This window comes from Prinia subflava, chromosome 17 (assembly GCF_021018805.1).
Source record: "Prinia subflava isolate CZ2003 ecotype Zambia chromosome 17, Cam_Psub_1.2, whole genome shotgun sequence".
Taxonomy (NCBI): Eukaryota; Metazoa; Chordata; class Aves; order Passeriformes; family Cisticolidae; genus Prinia; species Prinia subflava.
Window position 1 is genome coordinate 11,937,475 of NC_086263.1, and position 21,457 is coordinate 11,958,931.

Here is a 21,457-nt window from a genome sequence, read left to right on the forward strand (position 1 = left end):
GATGTCTTCTCATGAAACACACAGTTCAGGAGCCACAGTCACTACTTCATTTTAAGATCCTACATGTGAAAAAACAGATTTGTATTTGGGGGAGAAAGGAACAAAAAAATTCTTTACAGGTATGGGTAGATATGAATTGATGTGTTTTATTTGACTTAAAAATAGTGAAGTGCAGAGCAGGCAGGATGTAATGTTTGTTTTCATTCATGAGGTTAGAATGTGAGAAACTCATGTCACTGGATAAAGTGACTCAGGAAAACACTCAGGAAAGCACCCAGGAAAACACTCCACAAACGGAGTCCAGGTTTCTTGGGCTCCATTCATTTATGGAACCACCCTGGTGACTTCAACACTGATTCCAAAGATGTTATACCAAACTGACAGGCCCTACTCTTTCCAACTCCCTTCAGATTCTTCAAGGCATTCTGCCATGTTGCAGAGGCAATGAAAGACAAATCCCTAAGAACTGGAAATCTTAAAGCACTACAATTCCCAGAGCTCTACACAAAGCTTGGCAGCAGGCTGAATATATGGTTTTACATAATACTACTGGTTTGAAAGTAGAATATTTCTGTACTGCTGCCTACTGCACAGCTGAGATTACAATTCCTCCTTTTGTATTCATATCACAAATATAACATGGATGTGGGGCACTCTCCTTTGCCCATCAGCCTCCTGTAAATCATTAATTTGATCATAGCATCCCTCTGCTAAGAATAATGAAAATAGATAATAAGTTTTGACTTCTAATTACTTCAATATCTAAATATTCATTCTGGTTTCTCAGAACTCTGGACTAGTATTAAGATACATCTATTTCATCTAGAATTTTTAGGAATTTTAATCTCGCAGAAGTGAAAGATTTATAGTGTAGATGTGAGTCATGCACAGGAGAGATGGAAGGCAGATTTCTCCTCCCCTAACTTTTCCAGTGCAGCTCCAAACACTGTGCCTGCTGTACCACACACTACTAAGAACAGCCTGTGCTTCCTACCAAATTAGCTGGTTATTTTTAAACATTTTTCTGGTCAATAATGCCCACTGCTACCAAGGGAATGCTGAATCAGCATCTCCAGATGAGCACTAACAAATGAAAGCTATCATTCACTCCAGTAATAAAGAGATGCACAGACATCAGGGATGTTGGTAGGAACACCCAGGGTCAATCACGAGCCTGGAACAAGAAGAACTATTAAGAATGGAGTTAAATAGCTTCTATTTTTTTTTTTTTAATCATTAGAAGTGATCAGAGCACTGAACAGAGTGCTCTCACAGATTATTCTTGAATGTTCTCCCAGAGGCACAGTCAAATAAAAGGTAAGAAACCAAGTAGTAATATTTGTACTGGTTTTGCACTGTACAGTCTCCACAGAGCTCCAGGCTGAGATGATGGTATCATTATAGCTTTGTCTACCCCCTCTAGGCTGCTTTTTTTGCCTTTTTTCACATATTTTCTTTTTACATACAGACAGAACATTCCATGAGCTCCAGAATGAAAATTGCCTGGTTTCCTATGGACTTCTCTCTCAAAAGGTGACACCTGACTCAAGCAGATTCCTTTTTCTCATACCAAAATGACATGAAACATGAAAAGCATGAAAACAATGCCAGCAACATTACCATGGTACTCTCAAACGCCATTTGGAAAACACAGAACAGCAAAAATGATGGACAAAAGTATGGTGTGAGGAAAGAGCTCCCTCAGTGCTGCCTGATTTCCACAGGAGCCACCCCGACAATGGGACATTCCCAAGGGTCTGTTTGCTTGCAGGGCTCTGATCCCTGGCGTGACCTCAGGGCATGGCCTCAGGATGGAGATCTCCTCCTGGAGATGGAGATTTGGCTGCCTTAAACTTGCTGGAATTCGTTCTTTTTGAGACCCCCTCCATCTGCCAAGCTTGACAGAACACAACTTGCAAGTTCAAAAGTGTAGGGTAGGCACAGACAAATCTCATCTACATACACACACAAAGCACAGTAATAAGCCTCACTTCCTCAGGAAATCAGACTAAAAATGGCACAATCATGAAAAGCAAAGGTCTGGGCAAAATCCCATGTTTTTCAAATTGGAAGCATAAGTCAATGTCTTGGCTAAATTATTTTTTGCCTTCCTATTTTCTGCTAACTATTTGATAGAAAAAAAATCAGAAAAGCTTTGTACCTACCTAATTAGAGTCATGAATAAGCAGATGTTGCTCTAGAAGCTTACTATATGAATATGTAGATTGGTCACTTATTGAGACACTACCAGTACCTTCTGGTATAGAAGTGCAGGGAAGAAGCATTTTGGAGAAAAAGAAAAGCAGCATCTACAGTCATTTCTTCATCATCTCACCCTGTAAAATGAATGCAGAACCTGCCAGCAGTTAATATTGCCCTGAAGCACTGTGAATAAACATTTGTCTGCTATGAGGTACACAGACACCTCCACGTATAAATCAAGGCACAATGTGCCATATAGATGAACAAAGAAAAAAAAATCCCTACCTAGACCTATATTAGACATTAAGTGCTTCTTTTGATCACAAAATAACTCATAAAGCTTATTAAAAAGCTAGCACTTCTCTCTCTGTCAGATAAAAGACACTTCACTGTAATTAAACTTCTGTCCAACTTTCTAGAAGATTAGGGGAAGAAGTCTGACAGGCTCTATTTGTTTTTGTGACTGACATTCACTGGGACATCCAAGGAAAAGAGAGGTTGGGCAATAGATTTACAACACTTCTGAGCTAACAGCACTCGAGAAGATGGACAGTTCTGGGCTTATCATCACTCATTCTTTTTTTTTTTTATTAAAAAAAGAAATCCCTGCTGCCCCAGTCTAAAGCATTTTCTGTTCAGTTTGCAATCTACATTCCCTGGTCTTCAATGGTTTGGGGGTTTATTTCATTTTAAGTAACAACACACACAGCAGGTTGATCAGGTAAATCAGTTTTACATGATTTATACGAATAAAGGTGGCAAACAACCACATCTCTTAACAGAATTCCATGAGCACTTGCAGTAGGAAAATCCTTTTTCAAACACATTCTCTGTGTCCCCTTTCCCATGTGAAACACTATGTCAAAACACCTGGCTGGGTTTCTGACACAGGGTGATGGGCATAATCCAGCAGCTCCAGGATCTCAACACCACAACCAAGGATTTACTGCTCTTCCATTTCCCCTTGTGTCCCTCATCCTGCCCAGAGCCAACTTCACCTATGTGTTTCCTTCTATTTGACTTTCCACAAGACATCTCAAGGTCCAAAGTCAATACTGCACTTAGACCACAAGAGCAAAAGTAGAAATTATCATTTCGGGAGGAGCCACAAGTAACCATTTTGATGGCCTGTCTTTCAGAAATGCAGCAAAGCTCAAGCCATAAAGCAGCATCATTCCCCCATGAGTGAGCCATCTCATAGGACATTTCAAATTTTAGAATACTTTGCCAGGATTGTTTGAGGAAATCTCTCCAGAGAGACAAATATGCAGATAGAAAGCAGGCACAATAAATACATGGCTTTTCTCACTTTTAAAAACAGTATAACTGTTACATCATTTCTCCATAAGAGAAAAGCTTATGAACCACTTGGCTGATTTTTCATATTCCCAACTACAACCACCAATACATTTCAGTGTACCACACCTACAGCAGTCACAGCTGGGGGGAAAATGGGCTTTAACTAATGGTGGCTGCATGGTTAAACTGACCCACCAATTAAATACCTTTTCCTAAATAGCAGAGCAGGTACAATTCTTGCTATCAAAGTGGCCCTGAGCAATCTTCTTTTGAGCTTTTGAACCTTTGGATTGTTATCTTTGCTCTGCAGTTAAAAAGCTCCACGACACTTCCTGCTGCTGCTGCTGAAAGTGTAATTTACTCTATTTATACGACTTCCAGCAACACACTCCAAAGCAGCACTGAGAGTCCATCACACACGATTAATGGCACTTTCAGCTACATTACTCAGCCATCCTGAAGCTGCCAAGAGAATTGAGTTGCTGTCCATGTGCTCAGTGCTAAAGTGACCCTCTCCTCTTGCCCCATGCTGGCACCACAGGAAGATTTTCTCCCCTTCGCAAAAATAGCAAGCTCTGAGGGAGTCTACACAGCTCAGAGGTGTAAACAATCACTGTTAAAAGAAATTGATTTAAACCTACTACTCAGGAAATGCAGTCCTGTGGTTCTGTGTCTAAAAGCGTCCAATGTGAGCGATGGAGCAAATGGGATCTGCATCATCATTTGATCTCTGGGAGGGCTGGAGACACTGGCAATTGCACAAAACACAGATTGCAGGGCAGATCCCCAAGCAGGGAAATACCACTGCAAACGTGGGTTTGTAGTGGTGTTGTCTCTCTGTGGTGGGATCATATCTATGGCCTTTTTAATTACACAAACACTGGCTCTACAAAATGCACAGTAATAAATAGAAAACAGGTCAAGAATGCAAAAATGTGAAAAACATACATTTCCTGTTTAGTGAAGCCATTTGGAAAAGGTGTTTATCAACTGTGACTCCCCATTTCAGATCAGCCACAGGACACTGGAAGCAGAAATAGCAGCTGGCAAGTGTCTACCCCAGCCACTGAACAGTGTGGGAAAGCATCACTGGGAATACAAACCAAGATGATGGCAGTGTAAAGACAGAGAAAGAATAATCAGCTTGCAACCCCCCACTCCCCACCTTCCAGGCACTCTCCTGCCTGTGTTAAAAGCTTGGTGATGAGCAAACACACACCTACTGCACAAGGACTCAACATCTGCCAGGTAGGGAAGGGGATCACATAATGCTCCTTATCATGACACTCAAAAATCTCTTCTACTAAACTCAGTTTTGCACTGTAGCAACAGGTGAGCCAGGACTGTCTGTGATTCTCTCCTTCACTGCCTTAAAAATAAATCCAGATGCCATTGTGATGATGTTTTCTTATTAAGCATCTGCCAATTCATTAATTTTAATGGAGAAAACTTAAAGTGCTTAGGGTAGACACAGTTTCTGTGGTGTTTGCACATTGCTCCATACAAACATAATCACTGACTTTATAAATCAAACACTGCACTATCAGCACCAAAGACAACATATTTTAACTAAGGGCAAAAGAACCTGTGGCTGAAAAAAAAACCAATAGAAAGCTGAATAAGTGCTGGGCTCCAGCACTAGAGGGAGGCATGATCACATATTAAGTTACTCTAATACACAGACAATTCTGAACACAATTACAAAACAAATAAAAGAGAAGACCATCAGCTAGATCTGGAAAAGATTTATGGAAAGGAGAAAATTAGGTTTGCTCCCTTAACAAGGTTTTATTTAAAAAACCTCAAAACCTTCTGCTGGGAACTTTCAAATCACCTGTAATGAAAGGTTTTTAAAAATTTATCCTACTGCCTTCTTTATAAGACAGAATAAGGTATGTGACAGAAGAAAGTCAAAATTATCAGGTTCAGAAATGACACACAGCATTGCATCAGGAAAATGTTAGAATTTTAATTTGAGCAGCTTTACAGCCCATTTAACTTGAAATCAAAAAGTAATTTTAATCATGTTTTTATTTTTAAACTAAATTGGCACAATTATATCTAGATGAACAGGCACTACCACAAAGCTGCTTTTTCAACAGACGATTCTCCTTGGCCATTAATAAATTTAGAAAAAGAACTTTTCTGAGAGGCTGTGAGAAGCAGCCTAAAAATAAAAAAACAAAAAACCCCAGTAACTCAAAAACTACCATCATTCTTTTATTTGATCATTTAATCAGTTGTGAGTTTGAGGGTTTGCTTGGTTTATTTTTAATGTACAGAATGTCTTTTTTATATTAGTGAGACTTCTTTTTCTCCCCTGTAAACTTCACAGCAAAAACCACCCAACAATCTGGCTGGCTCCCTCACACTGAGAATTTACACTTAGCTCACCATTTCACAAGTGACTAAACAGTTTCATTAACAGCAGCAGCATAGCCAAAGTTTTTAACACCCTGCTTGAATAATGCCCATCATTAAGAAGGTGGAGTCCAAAACATAATCATCTCTTGAACCAAAATGCAGCACCCATCTCAAGAGACACATCAGGAAATGCTGCCCAGGACAAGCCAAGTGTGCCCACCCAGAGCTCAGCACGGTATTGACTGCTTTACATTCAGCATTTTTACACCAAAACCTGAAATTCTCCACATCCCCCTTGCTCAGCCAAGACAGCTACAACCCTGCAAACAGTCCAGGGTCTTTTTGAAAGACAGAGGTATTGCTTTTAACAAGAATGGCTTTGACAGAGGGCTCCTAATGTGTGGAATTAAACAGGGAGGGAAGGAAGAAGGTGAGAAGCACTGTCTGGCATGCTGTGGAACTGTGTTCAGAGAGGCTGTGGAACCAGTACAGTCTGGAAAGTTTAGCTCTGGCAAATTCATTTCTCCGTTACATATTCACTCCCACAGGAGGGCAATGGTTTAAACACCCTCATGTTTCAAACACGCATCTCACTCCATAAACAGACTGCTCCTCTCAAAGCCTGCCAGTGCTTTGCCACCAAAACTGCAAACATCCTTTTCCTTCACCATCTCCACAACCTGGGCCTTTTAGCAGTCAAATCCCAGTCCTCAGAGCTCCTACTCCCATCCCCATACCCAGATGGATACTTGGCACATCTCACTTTGTGACATTTCCTTTCCAGATGAAATGGTCTGGGGAAAGCAACTCACTTCCCCTTGCAAACACTGGAGTTCGTAACATAAAGCTTGATTAACTCTTCACTGCATCACCCACAGTTATTCACCTTTTCTTCCTGCAAAGATTTCAGTAAGCAGAAAGCCCTTTATCAACATGGGAAAGAATAGAAGGCAGCATAGAAGGCTCCATGGAACATCAAGGAAATATAAAGAGCTGGTCTCTCAGTTTGCAGCCCTTATTTCCTTTCTCTGTGCTTTAACATAGCCGGATCTTGCTACCAGCATCCCCTCCTGGAGTCACTCACCTGCTCATGAAGGTGGAATTCTGCTCTTTCAGGGCAAGCTCCCTCTGCTGCAGGGCCACAATTTGCCTCGAGAGATCATCAGGTGTCCTACACAATTAAAACAAAATAAAAACTTTTATTAAATCATTGCTTGCAAATCTATATTCCATACACAGCCATAAAACAGGTCTCACCAAAAGCAGCCAAGGCGATTTCCTGGGGCCAAACCTGTTGCTGCCCCCCCTTAGAACAACAGAGCTGCAGCCTGTGCAGCTCACAGAAAATCTAAAGCAATCTCAGTATGAACACAGCATCAGTAGTAAGAGGGTAAGAAAATGAGGAAATAAATCTGAATGCAGACTGTACAATTCACCAACTCTGGCTACTGCTGAACACCCTGTGAGAGCATAGATGTTCAGGTACCTCATAGGTGACTCAAAGCAGCAATCCCACAAGCTACCAGAGTGCTGACTTCAGAGTCCTTCACACACACCATGAGCCACAGGAGAAAAAACCAGAATCCATCAGCTCTGGGTAACACTTCAGATGTCACTGATAACCTTTTCTTGTCAAAGAGATCAGAGATTTTTACAGACCCGCTAGCAATGGCTCTGCAATTGTCAGAAATAGGTTTATTTTTTCATCAAATCCAATGACAAATGCTTAAAGGTAATGGAATGGGACCAAGATAACTCCAGTCTGGTAGTTCCAGAGACCACATCAACAGCCTCTGCAGGAGGAAACTGCTCTTTCAGAGGCCTCTCTTTAAGTCATAAAAATAAAAATGTGTCTTTGAGCCATCAGGCTGTTTTTCCCACCCTAAAATAGAAGCATCTCTATCACACTTCTCAAAGAAAAGGAAGCTGGAAAGGGCATCCCTGTATGAACTGGGTACACACATCCCTTTGCTCCACCAAGATGCACCACCCACAAAGGGGAAGAGTGACACAGACCTTGAAAGGGCTTTTCATAGGGACCAAGTGGAAGTCAGTTCTGCAGCAGTGAAATGTGCACAAACACAATCTATCATGACCCCCAAATGGCAAGTCAAGGTTGCACTGCTGCTGGCAGATGAAACTAGGCCTGGTCAGAGTCTACAATATTGAAATACAGTGCTGGAATGAGGCTGCTGCCACTCCAAAAACTAAACATGAAGCAGTGCCTTGAGCTTGATCATTGGATTCTGACTTGATCTAGGACTAGAGAAGCCCTTTCTCTGATGAAAATACTTTTCAGGCAACTACTCATATCAAACAAAAGGGATCACTTTTTCTCTTTAATCATCTGTCACTTCCAGTTGAGTGAAAATTAGTTCAACACTGAGTTGGTGCAGATAGGATTCAATTTTGGCAAGCCCAGCTGAAAGATTCTTGTGTTTCACTTCCAGAATTACAAACCTTTATCCTTCCTCAGCAGAAAATTTTGAGGCCTCTAATATCACTTGTGTTACATACGAGTCTTAATAGTCAAATACAATTAAACAGATGGAAGAGTTCTCCCATCAGACAGTGAAGGCACAGATTGCAGTAAGAAATCAGACAGGACAGGACATCACACTCACTAGCCAAAGGAATTATGAGAAGAAACCAAGACACAAGCTGGAGATGGCTTGGCTAAAACATCTGAAAATAAAATTCTGTTAGCAGAGACAAGTCAATTTTAAGCCAACATGCACCTGGATTTTCAAACGTGTTGCAGCAGTAAATAACATTTCAAAGTTTTGTAGCTGAGCCTGAAGGGATTCTCAACTTGAGCAGTTCACCAGCTCTTTACTGAGGGCTACCAATGGTTGGGCATCAGAGGGAACCCAGGGAAATGGACTGGGCACATTTAGGCTGTTTGGCAAAAAGCAGCTGTAAGCAGACACAATGATTTCCACAGGAAAAATCTTTGTACGATGTAATGCCAAGTCAACAAGGCTCTGAAAAATGCAGTTCTAAGCTTCTAATAAATCACCAAAATATAGCAGATTTATCATAAGCATAGTTAGTATCAGGCAGCTCTCTGGTCATGTTGAGTGCCAGCCTTCAACACCAGTGTTTGGCCCTGTATCAACAAAATAATTTCACGGATTCTTTTTTTAAGGTACAAAAAAAGCGTATCTGCCTTGATTTTTTTCTCAGGTTTTTTGGTTGGTTTTTTTTTTTCTCAGAAATTCATACCATAATCTATTAGGACTGAGACCAGGAACCAAAATTAATCCAGTAGTAAAACAAGAGAGTACTATAAAAGCCACAGATTTCTAGTAATGACAGCTCCTGACCGATTTCCAATAAAAAACAATCATTCTCATCTGCTCAGCCATTCAAACCAACAATCAGCTTCCAATCTCAGTTCCAGCAATTGGCAGCTTTAGGTTTACACTTCGTTCTGGACAATGTTTTATTGGCATTAAATAGCTTTTATTATTTTACTTCTTTCTAAGTGGAGCAGCATGGATATGTAACAGAAAACAAAGTCCATGGGTATTAATCCCCTGGAAAGAAAAGTTCACTTTCTATAACACAAAATCATGTCAGGTGATCAGACACCTTTGCATGCACTCTGCTGTCCAACACCCTAATTGAGAGGTTTCAAAGGCTGGTTCTGAGGTCTATACCCTATCCTGAGCACCAGCAGTTTGGCAAAAGCCAAATTTCCACAGATCCAAGCAGGGGAACGGCGCTGCATGCACAATAAAATTAAATCAAAGCTTTCAATTTGAAGAGAATTGGTCAAATCCCAAAGCATTTAAAACAGAAACCAGCTGTAACCAGCCCTCTCATTGCACGAGCTTCTGCAAACAATGCCATGGAAAGAGAGAAATTTGTCAGCATCCCAACACACAGCAGCATGTTCTGGCCTTGAGAGCCTTGGCTGAATTTTTGTTAAGCTCTGTCCATTCCCTATGGAACAGCTGATATCAAAACCAGTATTGGAAAGCCAAGGAATCTGCTTTAAAAGGATCTTTGTGACAAGACAGCTTCCCAACAGTACTGGAATCACCACGGCTTGTTGAGGGAAGTTTGAAACTCTGTCCTGACCCAAACAGAGCCAGAGCCTTTCAGAAAAGCTGAGCACTGTCACTGTGTTTGCTCTGCAAACCTGCAGGCAGCTTCCTTCCCCAGGGAGTAACAGAGCCCATGGAACCACCAAAAACCCCACAGCTCGTGTGCACCATGCAAAAACCTGTAAAGAGACCCAGGACAGTCCAGTTCAGGGCACTGTGTTATCACAAATGATCCATGTGCTTTCTAATCATAAAGCTCACGTGAACAAATGAAAAAGGGGCTTCCCAAATGCAGGAGAAAATCACTGCCTTCAGTTCCCTTCTCCTGGCTAAGGCACAAGGAGATAAAAGCTAGAATATTCTTCCTCTGTCCCACCTTCCCATCCTGAGACCTCCCTTCCTTAAGCAAAATTCACAAAAACAAACAGCTGAATTTAAGTCTGTTTTGGATGGTTTTCTTTTGCCCTAAACAAGCAAATTAATCCAGCAGTTCACAGCACAGTAAGGGGACTAAACTGCTGGTAACTAAAGCTCTTTGCCTTCTCTTGAAGCACAGATAATTTGAAAAGGAGCTATTTAAGAAGGATAAAAACATAAAACCATTCAAATGAAGTGAAAAATTAACTTAATGGGATGTCCAACCAAGCCATATCATGATTTTTAGTGCCCACTGTCACACTTTTTAAACTTCTGAGGAAAAGAGCTTGTGCTATTTTGTATGCCTTTTTTTTTAATGCACACAAGTGACATTTCCCAGGATTTGGAGGAACACTCTGTTCTTAGTTAAGGATCTATTACCATTTCAGAATAAACTGTGACAGTTACACACTGAGAATTAGCTGTCGAAGTAACATTAAACCAAGACTCTCTAAGTAGACGAAAATGTTAAAGAAAAAATTTTTAATTTATAATTTATCAGAATGTCAACTTCTTATTGCTTCTATAAAATGTTTCAAAACGCACAGCAAAAGAAGACTTTTGATTGTAGCTAGAGATCAGACATTAAATTTTAAAGTATGGAAGTGCAAGACAAAAGTAAAACTAAAGAGAAAAACAGGCACTTCATCAACTATGTTTGGATGACTGTTCTTCATTGCTTTTTGTTTAATTAAATTTGATTTAAAGTACCAAACTAATACCACATTTTTAACACTTAATTACTCAGAATTACTTATTTTTGGAAGTCTGCTGAATTAACGTTTCTCTTTACAGATTTAGCTCAGTATGAATATACAATGACAGGCTTGGTCGCCTCAACTAAGTCATATTAAATTGAAATGGAACAATACCAGATTTTTGGCACAGTATTTTCAGTTTTACACTTAAACATAATTAACTGACAAAGACCAGAGACCAGTGTTGTTATTAAAGTGTTTGTAAAGAAAATAAGGCACAGAAAGGGAGTCCACATCTGCTTAATTCTCTTCTATGAAAAACAATTTCCAGGTGTTTTTTGTGGGTTTAGGGGGTTGATTTGTTGTGTTGGTTTTTTTTAAAGGCAATCTCCCAGAAGTATAGAATATTAATTTTGTTCCTTATCTTTTTTTGTATTATGTACAAGGATATGTAATAAGATTCTGAAATTCTCCTCTCCACAAGAAGAACCTTTTCTACTTTTATAAAAATAATTTAATCTTCTTTCTAGGCAGGAAAACAACAGCATCTGAAGAACAAACAGAACAATAACATGACAACAAGAGATGATTTCTGGAAAGGCAGTTTAGTTGTTTTAAATATTTCTGTATGATTAGCAAGGCCATGGAACGCCTGTAACAGTCTTTTCCTGTATGTTTGAAGTGAGTCTGAAACATCCTCTTTGTATATTTGATCTCCTCAAACTGCTTTAACTCCTCTATCTCTGGTTTATGGTTTACAGGGCTCCTATCTATCTCTGAAGCTTCACCAAGTCCAAAGACAGCTCGGTTCCTGGGAGGATTCACCCTGCAAGAAAGTTCAGCAAATAGTCACAACAGCTCATACAGATTCTAGGATACAGCACAGAGTCCTTAAGTTTAATTTGGTCATATTAATTCCATGTTTGTTAGGAGAAAGCTACAAATTGCTTATATCCCTTTCTCCTCAATATATGCATCACCTCCTTGGGAGGACTCCTTAGCTCCCCTTCACCAGACCAGAGGAAAATATTGCATTAAAATCTGGTGTCCAGACCTGGAAGTTCTGAGAGTTAACTCTCACAAGAGCACTTCTCCTGCAGAAAAGCCCTTCAAGCTCCAGCCCAGCAGTTCCCCCTGTCTGCTCACATCTCCATGCCTACATCCTCCCTTCCTGTTCTGACTACATTAACTAATCCACATGGAATCTCCTACACACATTAGTCACAAAAACAAATCCTCAATGTTTCCAGGCAATTAGGACACGTTTAGTGCTTTGTAGCACTTTGATTAAAATGTTTTGAAAAGCAGTCACAAACCTTTACTCATTCAAATGAAGGTGTTAAGAGCTGTCAAACCCACAAAACTAAGGTAACTAAGGTATACCTGAGACTGTTTCTCCAACAAAGTGGCTGCTTAATATTTTATGTAGAAAGTAAATGGAGGAAATCTGAAGTGCAAGTGAAAGCAATAAGCAGTCTCAGCCTCCGAGGTTCCTCTCATTTAGAGAACTCTTATTTGTGCACAGATAGAATCAACAAATCCAATTGCTCTTTACTAAAGCAAATGTCCCCATTAACCACTTGAAGCAGAAGAACAACTTATTTGTAAGAAAACACTTAAAGTGTTTATAAGTGTCTTGACAATTCTAAAGACAATTGATACATCTCTTTTGAAGCAATTGCAAAATTAGCAATTAATCCAATCAAGCCATAATTTGAAGAGGGAAAAAAAAGGAAGAAAACTATATTAGATTCTAGTTAATAACTTCTTTAGATTTTAATGAAGAAAGCTTTTTTTTCTCCCAAAGTTATGGCATCATAACAACACATTGTTCAAGTTTCATTTCAACTTTAAAGATATAGGTAAGGGCTGAACAAGATAAAATTAATCTTACTTTGGAAAAAAAATTAACCATTGGGCAGACATTTTAACATTCCAACTTCTTTCTCATCCCTACCACTGCTCTAAGAGCAAGCACAGAACAATCCACAGAAACGTGGAAAAGGCTGCTGATTTGGAAGATAAAAATACTCAGCTTTAGGGTTTGCCACTCACATGGCATGCTCAATCACATGGCATAATTCAAAGCTTTTAGAGGTCAGGGTGAAACAAAAATTTCACAGAGTCATCAAGAGACCCTCATAAAATGAAACCATTTATAAGGCAGCAATAAGGCATTTAACACACATCTCAAGACACAGGGAGTGTATCTGCAAAGCTGTGCAAACTCTTTGGCCTATGTTTTCCCTACACAACAAAGTATAGAGTTCTCAAGGTCTTAAACCAAATAGATTAGACACTGAAAAGAAAGAAAAAAACCAAACTTCTAAAGCCTTTTCAGGTATTCACCAGCAGTAGCACAGAAGTAGTGAAGTTGGAAATGATCAAAAGGGATTTTAAAAATGGCTGTTCCTGTTCTTAGGCTAACAGACATATCAGCACAATCTTCACAATTAGAGAAGCAAAGGTATTTTCTCAATTCACTATTTAGTGAATGTAATTATATATTAATGAGATGTTGAAAGGAAATTATTGTGGAACACAATTTTGTACCTACTGCCCTTAAGACTTGAAGCACAAAATGTAAACACACTTAATAATGTAATGTTTCATTTTACTGCAGCAGCAGCAAAAGACATTTTAAGTCTTTTTCCTAATCACAAACTTAATTTGTGAAAAAAGCAACAGCTAAAGGGAGAAATAATGCCATGAAATGAATAAAAACTCCTTTTAGGGACTCATAAGTAGGGTTGTTTTTGCTATAGTTTCTATTTGTCACTGGAGTTGGAACAATCATTTTGGCAATCTGAGGCTGGGCTGAGGACAGTGTGAACAGGGGAGTCAAGAGACTTCAGGAGGAAGGTGGGGGCAAATCAAACTAATCTAAAGAACAGAATGACAGCAGAATACCAATTAAGTATTCTAACCCTGTTGGTTGGAATCTTTAGACTTCCAAGACATTTGGATAATTGTAAATAGCAATATACAAAAAAATATCTGAAAACCAGACTGAAATACCAAGATATGTTCATTGGAAACAAACTCCAAACAGACAGATTGTACTTTCACAGAGATATTGTTCAACAGTGGGTCATTAGAAACCCTGAAAACCATTCCAGACCAATTACCAGGATTATACAAAACTGGGAAAGAAACATGACAGCTAAAAAATCAAGGCAACAAATAAAACTTCCAGAAGATCAGGCAGAAGCTTTTCTTTCTACCTTCCATGTCAATGAATAAAAGCTCATTCGGAGATTTGCTTCTCACCAAGCTGAAGGCTGGCAGGGAGGGCTGGTTACAACAGAATGATCAGAAATAATATTTAACTCCTTAGCTTTCAAATTAGGCAAGAATATCTATGCAAATAAACAGGGAATTTTACCAGACCTCTGCTGGTTCCATTCTGCAAGGTCACTCTCAAGACATTTGAAGAGAGACCTGGACCAGCCTAGAAAGAGACATCATCAGCTTCTTCTCAAGGAAGGAGGAGTGGGACACAGGGACAAGACACAAAAATCCTCCAAAACCTAAAAACAAACATAATTTGCATGTATCCAGTGTGCCCTTCTGGCGTAACTTCCATCCCCATGGAAATTACAACACAGAGACATCATTTTTCCAGATAGCCAGGGCTCCTGTCTGACAGGAGAGCTCCTGCTGCAGCCAAGGCTGGCTACTGACAATTTATGTACATTTGACCATTTTACAGATTGCACTGAATTGATGGTCTTGTTCTTCTGACACCTGTCTGAGATAATCCTTGCAGAATATTAATTTACCTAAGTCCTTGTATTGTTTTCAACATCTTTATTGATCCCGTTGTTTACCCAGACTCTTATCAGCTGAAAATATTAGCCAGCAGTAACACAAAGCCCCTAACCTTGAGCAAAAGGAAATAATAACAATAATGGCTGGAGACAGGTCCTTGGGAGAGTCTAAACCATATTTTCAATTGCTTTTATATAAAGTGATTTGACATCCCATATATTATTCTTATTTACTTCTGATTACAATCACATACCTATTCAATCTCATGGCAGAAATGGCTACTTTAAACTGCAGCTTTAAGCTACAGTAAAAGTTATTTTAACTGGGTTTTTAATAGCAATACAATAACAGTCACGGGTAAATTTATGGTAACAATCTTAGAAAGAATGTAAAGCATAGTGCTTGTATGTTCAGCTGGAATTCTAAGTTAGTCTTTCAGACCGAAAATTGAGGTTAAGCCTGTTGCTTTGATTAATTAAAAACTACCCAGATTCAGTAAAAGATTATGCCTCACCTCTGCCAGAAGCAGAACATAAAACATCCAAGCTTCAGCAAATGTGAGAGGTTAAAAGCCTTACTGAAGTACAGAAAACACAGCTGATAAATTATTATATTTATCATGAAAATCAATAGCAGAACAACAAAATTAGACAATGCCTAAGGAAAATGCTTGTGCTGTCAGCAGCCACAGGGCATTTGTATTGAGATGGCAAAAAGACATCAGGTGTCACTGAAGATCTGCTTGTGGCAGTTACATCAAGTGCATGAAACACCTGAGGTAGGACTAGATATCCCTGGAAATCAGACCAAAGCAAAGCCTGAATTTTAGAAAGTGAGGCACAAAGACTAAGCAGTACCATTAGGGACACCCAAGAATCTCTAGTTCAATGTAGAAAAATGAAAATGAAATGAAACCCCACACTGATTTAATAGATGATTAAAGCTATCATTCATAATCACTGTCTCCTAAATCTTTTGTTTCCTAACTGGTAAAAGTCAAATATCAGTATGCAATACCATTTTTTCAAGTCAGACTAATCAGTTAATCCTAAAACATGAGTTTAAATCCCAGCTTTTTGCTTAGCCTAGCCTCATGTTTAGCCACCACATCATTTCCCACCGTATTCATTTCCCATTCAGAGCCTGTTGCTCAATTCCTGCTTTTAATAAATCCAGGAGCACGTGAGTTCAGTGTGCAGAACCCCACCTTTGGCTCAGGCCTCCCCACTCAAGGCAGCACATTTCCCACTCAGCTGTCCACAGCTTCATCCAGGAAAAGGAATTACACACGTCCCCAGACACATGTAAATAAACCAAAGAAATTTCAGATTTACAGTGCTGTCTTCAAACCCTCTCCCCCAGCTCAGGGAGGATTAAAAAGGACTTCAAAGAAGCCCGAGTTCCAATTAAAACACTGTGACCACCCCGGGGACACAAAAATATTCCTCTGATTAGTGAGATGCGCTCTTTGAACTGTTTAGCTAAAAAAAGCTTTCAGAACTTTAAACAAATGCAGTAATTCTCTCTCATACTTTTTTTTTTTTTTTTTTGGAAGTTTCTAAAAATTTAATATTCAAAGTGAAGGACATTTAAAATAGAAAGTTTTATGGAAGCCCATTAGCACATCAGCTCTAGGCACCACTAACATGAGACACACCAAGACCTGAGTGCTGCAGTCCCAGAACAAAGCAGACAACACAAGTTGTCAGAACAGAAGAGCCCAGTGTCACTGCTGCTGCAGAGGTGGTGGCACCCCTGTGTTATGATATTCCCACCTCACCAGCCCTCAGAACCACTCTCCCTGAAGGACAGAGCACATCAATCCCACCTCCATTTGAAATTCTGCTTTATTTCCTTTTTTATTTCCTTTACATCCAAAGCTCCCGAGCCACACATTCAAGTTCTTTGACACAGGGTGATAATACAGCAGTTACCCTCAGACTTGGCAATTAGCACAGATTTAAATAAAAAGCTCTTCATATGCTTGCTGCAAAGAAAATCAAAAGAAAGAAACCAACACTCTCCATCCCCTTAGACTCTCACTCCCAAAACCAGAGCTGAATTACATAGTTCAAAAGTTTTAACATCAAGAACAATGAATGCTAAGAACAAATGCTGGGAAAATAACTGAGGTTTGGAGCATGCCAAAGCAGTTGGAGCTAAGTGGGCATAATAAACCTGCCTGTGAAAGCCAAACCCCAATCACCCTCATCCATAAGGAATGAATAATTCATGGCAGAATGAGACAGAAGCAGACTTTAAGACTTGCTCACAGAAAGTGGATCTGCTCGAGTCTAATTGCATTACAGATATAAACAGTGGCATTTCAACAATTACTCTTCTCTTGCCAGCTTGCTCTCAAAAAGCCTCACTCAGCTCAGGTAGCTGCATCCAGCACAGGGTTCAGAGCAGCCCAAAGCCATTGTGGCTTCCCTGTGTCTGCCAGGGCTCCTGGACTGGGATTCAGGTAAGGACTGCACTGGTGTCACGAGCACTTGGACATCATCTTGGCTTGCTGCTGTCATGGAGCTTTGAACGCTTTCAATGCCTGAAGCTGCTGGGGGAGCCACTAAGAAGATTAGATAATAAGCACTGACAAAGCTTGAAATGTGTCCACAGAAGAGAAAGCTCCTCTTCTCTCTGCTAAAAGAAACTACCACCCTTTTTTCACACCGCTTTCACATCCTTCCTTTCATTCACATTTACCTTCAAGACCTTGCTTCATCATGCTGTATGATACAGGACTACCCACAAACCAGTTATTTTCCCTTTTTTAGCAAATGGATGCTACAGAACCAGGCAAGAATAAAAGAATCAAACAGCCTTCCCAAAGTCTTCAAAGCATCCACCCTCCTGGTGATCTCCTCCTGGCTTCTCTGGGATCTTCAGCTTCCAGATTTTGCTCACTGCTGGTGTGACTTCAGCTTTGTACAACAGCTCCACAACTGAGGAAAAGATGCATCAGATATTCCCAGCTCCTCAGATTTCAGTGGAACTTGATTAAGAAGAGACAGCAAGGGAGTCCTATTTATACAGTAAGTATGATGTACCTGAGATGCTAAACCTGTCTTTGGACATCAGTTTCAGAAAGCACAAATGAAAGCTGCAGCCATTAAACTACAAAATAATTTTAAATCGCTGGTGCAGAGCTCCCTCAAGCTGCTTTCCTCCAAACCTTGTCTGAATTCTCAAGTTTTCCTGTTACATCACCAAGATAATTTTTAATTTACTTCAACCATCCTGGTTTATAACCTGAGCACATGCCAGCTAAAAATATTCTCAAACCTCAGCTCAATTCTTCTTCTTTTGCTGAGCCACAGCTTCTCTCATAGAACTCCCCACTTCAGAAGCACCCCGAAGAAACAGTGCCAGAAATCCACATTTCTTGTAGAACTTGTTTAGTACTAAACCTGTTCAAAGACAGGATTAAAATGAAAGCACAAAAGCATATGGAAAACAAGTCCCTCTGTACTTGAAAGCAACTTTGCAAATGCAAATGCCTACAGAACACTTGGCCACATGCTGAGCATTTACTCTTTGCAGAGTCATGTATCAGGACCAGGATTTCTGAACTGCCAAAACACCTTTCTTCTACCACATTTACTAAATTTTTTTAACAAGAAAAAAAATCTACATACAGCACATGACAGAGAGAAGACACTGTTAAAAATTTTGTAACTAATACTTAAAACAGGCAAAGAGCGTTTTGTAAGTCTGGGTAAGAGGATGTCTGGCTGAAAAATAAAAAAGTCACACCTTCAAGTTGTACCTTTCATGTAAGGAGATGAACAACTCAATCAGTGCAAGAAACACACAGAAAGGTTCAACAAGTAGGAACCTCCACATGAAACCAACACAGGCATCCTGCTGCCCTCTGCACCAAGTCAGACAAGCAGACACATCCTTCACTGGCACACCTCTTCCCAGAGAGAACTGACAAAATCCTGAAGGGATGGGCACAATTACTGTACTGAGAGATTCAAATATATCCTACACAGAAACCTTTGTGCTGCAAACCCAGGGAACTCCATAAACAATCCCCATTTCCATGTGCACATTCACCAGAGTCTGTCAAACTATCCATTTTTTAGCAGGCTTAAAACGAGTGCTCCAGTACACAGCTCCTCAGAAAGGAGAAACGAGAGATGCCTATTGATTAGGTGTCAGGGCTACCTCAGGAAAGAGAGAAAGAAAGTAGGAGTGGAAACAAAAGTTGCCCACTACATCCCCCCTTCAGAAAGCACAAAGGCTTTAAATACATGAAACCAGCTCAACTGTGTAGTTACCCTCTGAAAAGCCGTCAATTACCTAAATTGGGCTGTGTGGCAGGGAGGAATAAAAATGAGACAGGGTCAAAACAGCTCTGGAATTAATTGGGAGGAGAGAGGGTATCTTTCAAAAGAGGGGGAGTTTTCATTCTTGCCTGCCTTCCTTCTCCCTCTCTCTGCAGCAATCGCCATGGCCCAAAGAGACAGCAGAGGAAGATTTCATTAATAAATTTATTTCAACTTTCTTTTCAATGGTGCTGAGAATGTATGCAAATCCATTCATAATTAGGTTTAAAAATTCCATTTCATGGGATAATCAGACTTCAAAAAACTCAATTTTAGTTTTAATCAGATTTTAACAAGGATATTAAGTCCATTTCGTTCAGAAGAGGGAGAAACGGTGAATTTAACACAAAATGTATTCAAGCTTAGCCCTGGGAGATAATTAAATAAAATTAATTTGGCAAGGGTTGTCTGTAAATGGAAACGCTCCAGACAGCAGAGCAGGTTCCTGAAGGAAACAAAAGCAGTTCATTACTGTACAAACAGATACAAAGCTTATTGTTCAGACAGAAGAGAATTGCAGCTCCTCCACAACAGCAGGACAACCTGAGCCCTTGAGCTGCCTCTGACAAACGCAGCAGTGTGTGGAGGAGGAGAAGGTGGTTATTTCCTTCTTGTTTCAGCTAAGCCCCCACTCCCCTGGCACAGCAAGGAAGAAAAATGCAGGGGACAGCATATACAAACCTAACAATTCCAAATTACTAAGCACGGAAAATTATAAGAAACAACTGAGTGAGAGACAGCTCCTTTAAACTATAAAAACCCACGTACAAACTTGAGGCTGTCAGCAAGATTCTTGCCAGATATGGTTCCATCAAATTCCATGTAATGATTTAGTCACACCATGGAACTGAAGCCCAACTTAATACCAAAAGCATCTCATTCTCCCTGACAAAAACCACGGACTGACACAGATACTAAAACTTTGGTAACTGTTTCTGATGGTTGAATTCTGAAAGGCCAAATATTTATTTTGTAGCCCTTACATCCTTAGACACAAAAATACAGTTCTTTCAATACTGTGTATCAGATGTCTCTGACAATTATTGACATCCCGTGGGTACCAGAGTATGAAAGTCACTTCTGGTGAACACTCAGCTGTGCTGTAGATTCAGACATTCTGGTTTAGGTTTCCATGATGTATGTTGGTTAAAGGTTTACCTAAACTTTCCTCCAACATTAGACACTTCTAAGCTTCAGCTGGACCCAGTGCTGGGCCATCTTGTCCAAACCAGGCTTTTGTCAGGAAAGGCTGAACCTTGAGGTCCTTTCCAACCTAATATTCTACAAATCTGGAAAAATCTGACCTGGACACACCACCACTGAAAAGAAGAGAATACAAAAACCAGACAGATATTTCTGGAAAAGAAAAAGCTATTTTAACTATCTAACTGCAGTCAAATGACATTGAGAAAGAGCATGTTTATCTTTAGCAACTGTCACAAGCCATCCAGGCAGGAGCATGTGCATTTCCAAGACCTATGTCTACTCAATTAGAAAAAAAAAAATTCAAAGCATTTTTTCACTCTTCCTCTCTACCAGCCTTGCAAATATATCACTTATTACAAAGTGCCAATTGCATTTCCCCTTGCCAGGTACTCTCAGACAGGTGAGCCAAAAGGTGTTGTGTGACCTTGACAAGTGGGCCAGCTCTCCAGAAGGCAGGAGCTGCCTTTGCCAAAGTCACACTGGAAACCATCAGGCCTAAATGAAAGGCTTGTCACAAAATAGGCTCCATGCCACCAACCTTGGCTGCTGCATTTGCAGAAAACCACCTGAAGCCACAAAGCCTTATCTCTGGGATTACAAAGAGCACTGAGTCAAATGTCATTTGCAAACACAGTAGCAAAACTGAGTACAAAAAACCCATAACTGGGTTAAAGCATCGTCTTCTAATGCAGCCAAGAGCAGAGCTGACAAGTATTTCCAAAAGCTGTCCCAGTTTACTGGATGAACAGCTTCTCTAAGTGAAGAAGGAGATACTGAACATATTCTCAGTCAAAGCCAGATACCCCATTTCTGCCCTCCTTAGAAAAGTTAGCAGGATTTCAAGCAGTCTCTGAAGAGCTTGATGTGTATCACAGCAAGAGGATGACTGTTTCATTAAAACAGAAAATAAATCAACTTGGTCAGCAGGGAATAACTCAAATAAATCCAGAATTTCATATTTCTTCCTACTCAAAAGATTTATCTTCCCTTTTACTAGACTGCTCATATCAGAGTATCTCTGGAAGACAGTTTAAACAAGTAATAAGAATTCAAAAGCAATTACAACAAGAACAACTTGTGCCAGAAAATGGTTCTTGCAATAGCTGCCCATTAC

At 39.9% G+C, this 21,457-nt stretch overlaps 1 protein-coding gene across 1 annotated transcript in view; it reads right to left on the reverse strand.

Moving 5' to 3' along the window:
* Nucleotides 1-21,457, reverse strand: part of MAD1L1 (mitotic arrest deficient 1 like 1) — a 353,113-nt gene that overhangs the window by 310,779 nt on the left and 20,877 nt on the right. The window contains exon 10 of the mRNA XM_063414357.1: nt 6,950-7,036. Coding sequence (XP_063270427.1) covers nt 6,950-7,036 — 87 coding nt within the window. The remainder of the gene's footprint in view (nt 1-6,949; nt 7,037-21,457) is intronic.